At 35.0% G+C, this 9892-nt stretch overlaps 1 protein-coding gene across 1 annotated transcript in view; it reads right to left on the bottom strand.

The window, feature by feature from the left end:
* Positions 1 to 8589, bottom strand: part of LOC107701772 (voltage-dependent T-type calcium channel subunit alpha-1I-like) — a gene marked incomplete at its 3' end in the record, with an annotated part of 93347 nt that extends 84758 nt beyond the window's left edge. The window contains exons 1-2 of the mRNA XM_016503877.1: positions 8523 to 8589; positions 6252 to 6562 (exon numbers count right to left, since the gene is read on the bottom strand). Of these exons, the coding sequence (XP_016359363.1) occupies positions 6252 to 6532 (281 nt within the window). The remainder of the gene's footprint in view (positions 1 to 6251; positions 6563 to 8522) is intronic.
* Between the last annotated feature and the right edge of the window lie 1303 nt (positions 8590 to 9892).

The raw sequence follows: 9892 nt of genomic DNA, 5'->3' as shown, positions 1-9892 counted from the left end.
GTAATTCTAGAAAATGGTGAATCTAGATTTACAAGGTGTCATAAAAGGGATGTTGATGTTTTTTTGTTTTTTTCTATTTATTTCCTGAGTGCAGTATGTGCAATTTTTCTTACAGTGTTAAATTGTTGATTTGATAGCATGCCTAAAAAGTAATGACTTGAAGTAACATTGTTTTAAACAAATAAATGCCCTATTGTTGTGCTAACAATCTGTTTTCTGTCTTTGTATTAACAACTTCAAGTTTTGAGTACAGCTTACTTGAGAAATTTAAGGCAATCTGTTTCCACACATTTGTCTAGTAATGTGAACAAAGCAGACTTGTTAAGAGAACTGTTTTGTTTGAGTTCTGTGCACTAAGCTTAACTTAAATCTCTAAGTTGGCTGAACTTGTCAAATTGAGTTAGCAACACTCAAGTTTTCTGGTAACCTATACATATACACAAGTTACCTATACAAAGTTACAGTAAGTTTTATTAACTCAAAAATTATAAACTAATTTGCTTGAGAAATTTGAGGCAATCAGTTTCCACAGGTTTTCCAAGTAAGTTCAACTCATTACTTTTTACAGTGCAAGACAGAACAGGTTACTTCTGGTATGAAACAAAGTCTCAGCTTTCAAATTTGGTCATTTTTTTAATTCAAACAATAAATACCATTTTGTGGCTCTTTAATGTGTCGTGACAGATCACTGTAGTGCCTCAATTCAAGCGGCACGTGAAACGATCATCTCTTCCTCTTTAGTAGTTTTAGCATGAAATAAACATGAATGAGCATCAGAAGGTATCTTGTTTCAGCTGCAGAAAGATGTCAATACACACCATTTTTCAAGTTCAAGTCCGCCAACGTTAATCTACTATCCGATCTGGTTTGTTTGTCAGACAAAAATGGCAGATTCGGCGTTATGACTGTTCGGATCGCCTGTCAATCAAACTCCCTGCAAAGGGTCAGAGAGCTCTCGAATTTCATCAAAAATCAAACAGCAAACGAAGATGCATACTTCCAAACAGACTTTACTGAGAATACTGATTTGGTACCACACATAATATAAGCTAATCACCGACAATGAAGAGACTCGAATAAGGAGTATAAATACACACATGGTAAACGAGGGAACTAAACAGGAACAGCTGGACAAGGATTAACTAATCAGAAACCATGGTAAGTAATGAGAGCTCACAACAGACATGACAGGAATGGAACTAAACTGAACATAATCGTGACAATTGCTGAAATTCCCTTTTATTCCATTTGTATATTTAGAACAAACAACACATTATATACAAATACAAAAATATTATATAAAATCTACAAATAGAAATGCTCCAAATGTTAATAATTGTCTTGAACAGTCAGGTTTTTTTTTTTTTTTTGACGTTCTCCTTTTCACATTCTTTGTCAGTGTTCCTTTCCGACTTCATCACTTCCTCTCCCTTCTCTCTCGGTCTAAGGCGGATGAACTCTGAGCTTACATTAGTGACTCCTGTTGTCTTGGAAACCAGTACCGTTACCCTGACAGTGCTGACAAGCACCTGTAACCCTGGAGATTCATTAGTGACAGTAGCCATGGAGATCAACCAATCAGTGAAGTTTTTGCACCAGTGTCATTAAGAGTTTCCTTGGGGACTGTGTCTGTGTGTGTGTATATATATATATATATATTTACGCATGTACACTTGAGATATAAATGCCGTCATATCTCCCTAGAACTTAATGTCATCATCTGACATTCCCTCACTTTCTCAATGTCTCTGTTATCCTCATGGACATACAGTCACACACATACACACAGGTACTGGCGAGCTCTGGCTTGTTATTTCTGATTAAGTGTATTCGGGCTTCCCGTGGGATTGCCCTTGCAATTAAGGAATAAAACACACATATGCACACAGGAATCCAGGTTTCAATTAACACATATAACCAACCACATATGGGATAAAACAATTAAAACCTGTCAAATATAACACTAGAAGCTCACAATATCACATATGCATGCTCTGATATGCTGGTTATCTTGAGCATGCATGCATCATACCTGCATACTGTATGTGTGCGTTTATCATATAGTAAATGTTTGATTTCTCAGTTTATGAATGTTTACTGTGATATTTATTGCGGGCTGAGAAACAAATGTGCTGAACAGAGCTGAGGTTTTTCTTTGTTAAGGACAGTGGTCTCCAATAACTAGTGGTACTTTTTAACGACATACATCACTAATTCTATAGAGTGTAACAGTCGGGTTCCAGAAGAAAAAATCTGACTCATTTTCTCCATAGGGGAATTGATTTTTAACGAACTTACAAACCATTAAAGACAGACCTACTTTGAGCTATGATATGTTTTAGTTGAAGCCATATGTGTACATTACTTCATCTTGTTTTTGAAATAATCATGTTTAACAGCAGAATTCCTGGTGAAAAACTACATTACCCATGATTCAGCAAAAAATCACCACCAATCTGAGAATTGCGACAAGAAAAGCGCACAAGAACATTTTAGCACCTGCCATCTCTGATGAAGCACTGCAAATGGCGTAGTTTCCCAATGCTCTCAAACTACTTAAATATTTGTGTATATATATGCATATTTTGCAATAAACAAAATATATTGTTTCTATATATAATCAACATCTTTAAATCTTTAGTTTTATATTTCTTTATCGTTTTTAATTTGATTATGTCTTTCGCAATGTTTCAAAGGATTATAGTTCTTTCCATCATGACTGCACCTTTGTCCAATTTTCAAATAGCCTACACTAGGGCTGTCAAAAAAAATTGAATTTCGAATATTCGTCGCATTTAAAATAAAAATCCACATTTGAATGCAAAAACGTTGCATTCGAATTTTAGGTGTGTGTTAAGGAGGCAGCCTCAGTGGCGCACGAGATGCGATGACGATGTAAGTGTCGTTGCATTTTAATGTTTTTGTTAGCCTATCCAGTTAAAGCCACTAGATGCGGCGCTGCTGCATTGTTAATTACAAATATTGCGGGAAAAGAGAACATCAATGCGGAGAAGATCTTGTTTACGTCAAAACTGAAACCAAGCTGTTCACACAGAACGCATATTTTGCGCATTTTCTAGAGGGACTTCTATCACCGTTGCACTCGCGTCTCGCACAAAAGAGCCGCATGTTTAGAAAGCCATGTAAAATTAATGCAAGTTCAACTTTGAAAAAACATATCTCGAGACTTCATGGCGGGCTTTTTCCCCATCCCATTGCAACTCGTGTTTTTAAATAAAAAATGTACTCCGTGTGATTGGCTTTCGGCCCTTTGTATTAAATTATGCATACATACATGCTGCTGTTTTGTTTATAGTTGTTTAAGCAACTTAATTATAATTGGTTTATAAACATTATTTTAAACATTATGCACTTTTTTCACAGATAGTCATGTTATCTTATGCTTTGAATAAACGTGCATTAGTAATATTTTGCTTGATGTGCCCTCTTGTGGCCTCAGGAGACAAGCCAAAAGCTTTTCTTCACCCGAACTGAAATTATGCATTTTAAATTCGAATATTGATAATATTTAAGTACAAAATTCGAATTTAGTTTTTAAGCCATTTTGACAGCCCTAGCCTACACTTTTGCTTCAAATCATCATTTGTAATGTTGTGATTCACCTTGTAGCAGGTTGGTTAGGTGGTTTATGGCTTATAACTCTTTAACAAAGACCTTTTAAAAAATAATTAAAATACTTCCGAAACCAAGTCCGCTGAATATGTTTTGCACCTTCTTGCTTACACTTATTAAATACTAAAAATGTTACAGCGATAGTTTGAATTTTCATTTACTCATCCTCATTTCATTTGAAGCCCAGATGACATTCTGTTATTTTTGGGTGAACTATCTTTTCAAAAAAGAATGACTTGTTGAGTAATGGTGTGCTATTACTGTTCTATGCATCAGACTTTTGATTTTATTTACTGACAGACAACAGCAAAAATCTGCCAAATCTGTTAAGATCCGAGTAAAAACACAAATAAATTCCCATGTTTAAAATGGGAAAATGGCTTGAAATCCAATAAAAATCGGGGGGTGTTAAAACATTAAAACCTGTAATGTTTTTCAGTCTGCTGAATGGACATATCATATATCAAGTAGTTGAGATTTCACTCTTCCTCATATATCAAACTATGAATCATTCATTCAGTGAATAGTGAAAGAGCGAAAAAGTCAACCATCATCCCAACCTGATTCAGAACCTGACAACCATTACATTCATTCAGAAAATGTAAATATCTGTGCATTCTACAAATACACAATGAGAGTTCACCCAAAATTAAAATTCCTTTTCATCATTTATTTACCCTCTAGTTGTTACAAACATGTATGTGTTTCTTGTTGAACATAAAAGAAGATGATTTAGGTAACAGTTGATGGACTACATTGATTTCCATAGTATGGGGGAAAATACTATGGAAGTCAACGGGGACCATCAAATGTTTGGTTACACACATCCTTAAAAATATATTCTTTTGTATTCAGCAGAAGAAAAAATATTCAACCGCTCTGAAAGAGTTTGAGGGTGAGTAAATGATGACAGAATTTTCATTTTTGGGTGTACTATCTCTTTAATATTTTCAACCGCACACACATCCTCAGCACTGTGTCCTTTTATGATGTTCCCTTCAGAAAATAAATCGACAAATGCTTCACAACCTGGGAAGTGCATGAAATCACACACAATCATACTCTCACGTCTCATGGTTAACATCAAAGGGCATGAAAGGAGACATGAGACGCAAATACTCCCCTCACGGGGAAGACCATGCGGTTACGTAACGCGGCCAAATTGCTTTGTTTCTCTGCTGTGAGTCAAATAATGTCACTAAAGGGACAGAGTGACACTACTATGGTAATTTCTAGGGTACTCCTTGTGAGATATGCACAGACTTGAGTTATGAATATAATTTTTTGGTGTCATAACTTTATGCACAAGAAAAGCTCCCTGGATGGAATTTATGACGCAACATGGAGAATTCTCTCGTAATTTTTTTCTTCGCATACAGGCTGCCTTGCCTCTCAAAGCCCCTTAAGAACTTAAGAAAATGCAATACATGAAAATGTTGATGATTTTTTCATTGCACAGATGGGAGAAGCAGGTGAACAATACGGACAAACCATGCTGCATGCAGCAATTATTCATCAGCGCGAGGCTGGCTCACGGCCACGGCGAACATCACCAAGTGAGAGGGACAACAATGAATGAGTGAGACAGAAACAAAAGCAGTTCTCCACCCAGATAAAGACTGAGAGGGAGAGGTGTGCTAACAGCACAGCATGTCTAATTGCCAGTGTTTAATTACTGTATACTGTAAAAACAAACAATATGATTATAGCTTTAAGGGGCTGTTTGTACCTAACATGAAGCTGAAATGCCTTTTGTTGTTGTATAAAGGCATAATTATTTAATTTTAGATTTAATTCATTAATAAACTAAAAATATTTACACTTTGCAGTATTTTTATATTACTCTATTTGCAAATTTTTTGACTATATATTAATGGTGACTAATATAGAGTATATAATATTTAGTTGTGAATGTGATGGTCCTCAGGACTTTTTATAGCTAATCTGAAAGTGAAAATTACTTTTGTTGCAACAAGGTGTAGTAATTGTTATTTTATTTATCAATTTAATAAACAAAAATACATTACAGTACGTTACAGTATTTATAGTCCTTTATTCAATATTTAATGTATATTCTATTATAGACTATATTTTGACAATTAATATATTGCATATAATATATAGTTGATATTTAATGAATGTGATTATTCTCAGGCTATTTTAGCTACATTTTAAACTGAAAATTACTTTTGCTTTGTGCTTTTTTATATTATTATTTTACCAGTTTAATTAATAAATAACCAAAGAAAATGTATAAACTTTGCAGTATTTTTAGTTCACTTATTTATTATATACTCCATTTGCATAGTCTTTGACTATATATTGACGATAATATAGTATTTAATATTTAATTAACAAATATGATTATTTATGTGTCTTTTTCTAACTATTTTATTTGATCAGTTTAATTCATAAACTAACCAAAAACTTTGCAGAATTTTTTATTTTACTTTATTTGTTATTTATTATTGTTATTTTCATTCTTTTTGACAATATACTGATGATAAAGTTTTGCACTATTTTCATTGTAAGTGCTAATACTGCAAATGCAACTTCTTTCAAGCCAATATACCATCCTAAACAGAAAATAAGTGAGAGCACACACATAGAAAGGATATGGGCTGCACACAAGTGCAAGGCACCAGCTGCGGGGTCGTGTGCTCTGGTGGAGCCAGAAGAACACCACTGGTGCAAGGGACGGATATGGAAGCTGCACATTCTCCTTCACCTCTGCCACGCTGCCAGTGGACTCCCAAGATGCTCCGCCACTTCCAGTAAGGCCACCGGGCAGGTCCTCTGCCTCCTCGAGGCATGTGCCATCAGCCGGAGCCGGTGCAGTCAGGCTGGTTTGGGCCCGATCCGGCCACAGGGATGGTTCTGTGTCCTTACCGGTGGTCATGATGATAGAATGGTGGGCAGCAATGCGACCCTGCTGATGGGAACGTCACTCATATACCAATCCTCCATCCTAAGAATATTTACTTAAGCACATTATGCATTCAGCTTTCTCTGCATAGGAATAGGGTTAGTCCATCTAAAAAATCATTTACTCGCCCTCATGTTCTTTCAAACCACTTGACTTTGTGTTCCACAGAAGGGTTAGTCACAGCTGATCGTGTAAATACCTCAATATATATAAAACGTAGCTTATTAAGAGATAGAAATTTCCTTTAATCAAAAGGTAAGTCAGAGGAACATCAATCACGCTCTCTGTTCATTAGCATTAAGGCCATCACTAGAGTGGAGCCAAAACTGACGTCGATTCCCTGCAGTAGGGTTTTTAGATGTCCATGCAGAATGTGCTGGCAATGGCAACCCTATTTTTTGTCAGAATTATTATTATTACTTTTCATGCTTATAATGTAATCTAAAGACCAAACTGTAAATCGTAGAAACTTAGAAACATAAACTTTGGAATTAAGGCCAACTGCTGTGCAAGGAATACAAATTGCACAAATTGGACTGTTGTAGCGCAGTACAGCAAATTAAAAAATAAACAAATCCTGAGTTGCTTGGTTATATTTTATGAACTGTTTTTGAAATAAGGTCTATCAGTGACAAATAACGAAACAGACAGGGCTTCTATAAATAAGCAAACATGCTTGGAAATATATTCGTTAATAATTAAACTTTCTATATCGGGAATTTCTGCTGGAGTGTAAAACTGTCGATAAAAAATACTCCTTCATTGAATAAAAAAAAAAAAAAAAATGATTTAAGAAGTTGAAATATACAGTATATTAAGACCTGATTTCAGAGAATGTATTTTGAGATGATCATGTCTTGTTTCATTGGCAGATTTTTATAACTAATTTCATTATTTTATTTCCCTTTTTCTAACATTAGCCTTACAAGTTTAACAAATCTAGAGTAAACAGTAAAACTTTTTAGTAATTTCAAAAAAATACCCTTCATTTAATAAAAAAAAAAAAAAAAAATGATTTAAGAAGTTGAAATATACAGTATATTAAGACCTGATTTCAGAGAATGTATTTTGAGATGATCATGTCTTGTTTCATTGGCAGATTTTTATAACTAATTTCATTATTTTATTTCCCTTTTTCTAACATTAGCCTTACAAGTTTAACAAATCTAGAGTAAACAGTAAAACTTTTTAGTAATTTCAATATAAAAAGAATGCAAAAATGCTATTAAATTACCCACACCATTTATGATAAAAAAATATTAATTTTAAAGACAATACATGCAATTGTACAGTAAAATAGTGTGAAAAGGCTACAGTAAAAACCTGTTAACTGGTAAGTTACATAACACTAGGTGTAGGCTAGGCCGACATATATGAGAATTTTACTGTAAAAACTGTCAAATTAATTATTTTACCGGTTTAATACAGTAAAAAGAAATAAATAACCTACATTTACCTATAAATAATACTGAAAATATGCTTTACATGTTTGAAAAGTATGAACAATCAAGGGAATTCCCAGAATTCCCTGCTTTGTTTATATTTCATTCTTGTTTAACCTCTTTTGTTTGAACAGTGATGCCCACTTGAGTTTCAGTTTATGTTATTCTGTTAATGTTTTTAATGCATATTTTAGTGTCATGTGTTACACCGACGTTATTTTGTGTAACATAATACCTGTTTCCATGTTATATGATTATCATTATCACATCAAAGTCATTATATGGCCTTCCATTGTCCCGTCCTTGTTATTATCATTACATTTTCCAGTAGCAAACAGATTTATTAGTTTAAATAGTTTGGTAAATCACATCATTTTTTCATACTGTATAATAGCTATAGAGTCAATCAAAAATGCCATTCCCTACTGCTTGCAACATCGTCACTGCATTTTATAAGGTAAAGTTCTGCCAGTTTCTTACAGTAAATTGAAGTAAAAAATTTTACAGTGTAGTTTTCTTACCGTGTGTGAAATGACAGCCCGTTCTGGCTCATGCTCTCAACTGCGGCTCCCAATCCCCACATACATTTAGTCCCATCACGTCCCTTCTTCATGAAAGGATCCGAGAAACAAGGATGATGCATAAAACTCTCAGTTACATCTGGTTTAGGAAACTCCTTGTGTGATAATACTCCGTGAAAAGCGCGAGGGTCAGCGCAGCGCGTCTTGGCTCAATCGCCTCAGAAGCCTGAAGTTTCTACTGAACGCGTGACGCGCTCTGTGTCGCGAGTAGAACTCCCCCATCTCTCTCTCTCTCTCTCTCTCTCTCTCTCTCTCTCTCTCTCTCTCTCTCTCTCTCTCAGTTTAGAACAAACGCAGTTTATTTCTTCTGAAGAAAGTGAGATGTAGAGAACAGGGATTCCCCCAGGAACAGGTCCAGATTCAGGCAAAACATTTCTAGCTTCTTTCACACACTCCCCTGACGGCATAAATTTGCCTTAAAGATCAGATTTATGTTATTTTGAGGGCACAGTTTCATAAGATTACTTGTCTTTATCCAGTATTAGGTGACCTGAGCCCTTCTGCTTCAGATATGGTCATGTCAGATCATTATCATTGTCTCTGCTGCTCTTAACGAGCTCATCCCTAAGGACTTTTAGTCCACTCTCACCTCTGACCTTTCAAAGATTGACCTTTGATTACCTTAAATTACATCTTCACCCAGGCCTGGGTCTCCAATCAGCTATTATTCTTAGCTTCTATGTTTTGGTGTCAGAGAACGTATAAGAACAACAACACACATTCACCTGGTATCTAAACGAGGACTTATACTAGAATTCTGTGTTCATATATTTTAATTGTATAATAGTCTTTTTTTTTAGTTAAGTTAAAGCAAGAATATTTTGCATTTTTAAAATTTTTTTATTCATCTTATTCCACATTTGATGGTGTTCCAGAGGAGTTTTTTTTTAGATTGATGGGGAAATTTTTTTATCAGTGAACACCATCACAAATCTTGTGTATTGCGCTATAACATGAAGTTATTTCAACATAATGTTGAATTATTTCTGCTGTACATCAAACTTTTCATGTGTGTGTCCTACAAAACAAGGCTCTACATTTTTCATGTACTGTAGTTTAAAGGGGTCATATGATGCGATTTCAATAAACAAAGCTGCAATGTGGAGAATTAAAGGTGGGGTAAGCGATTTTTCAAAAACGCTTATGAAACTGATTCGGGCCGAATAGCAAAACAAACTTGTAGCCAATCAGCAGAAAGGGGCGTGTCTACTCATGATGTGGAGGAGAGAGGGTTTAGTGCATAGGATGGACATTAGCCGAGCCGAGCGACAGAAAGATAGAGATGGCGGATAAAAAACAAAAGAGGAAAA

Source organism: Sinocyclocheilus anshuiensis, unplaced genomic scaffold, assembly GCF_001515605.1.
Source record: "Sinocyclocheilus anshuiensis isolate Anshui unplaced genomic scaffold, SAMN03320099.WGS_v1.1 scaffold2260, whole genome shotgun sequence".
In the NCBI taxonomy this organism is placed as follows: Eukaryota; Metazoa; Chordata; class Actinopteri; order Cypriniformes; family Cyprinidae; genus Sinocyclocheilus; species Sinocyclocheilus anshuiensis.
The sequence above is the reverse complement of the archived record's forward strand: the minus strand, read 5'-3'. Positions and strand labels throughout refer to the sequence as shown.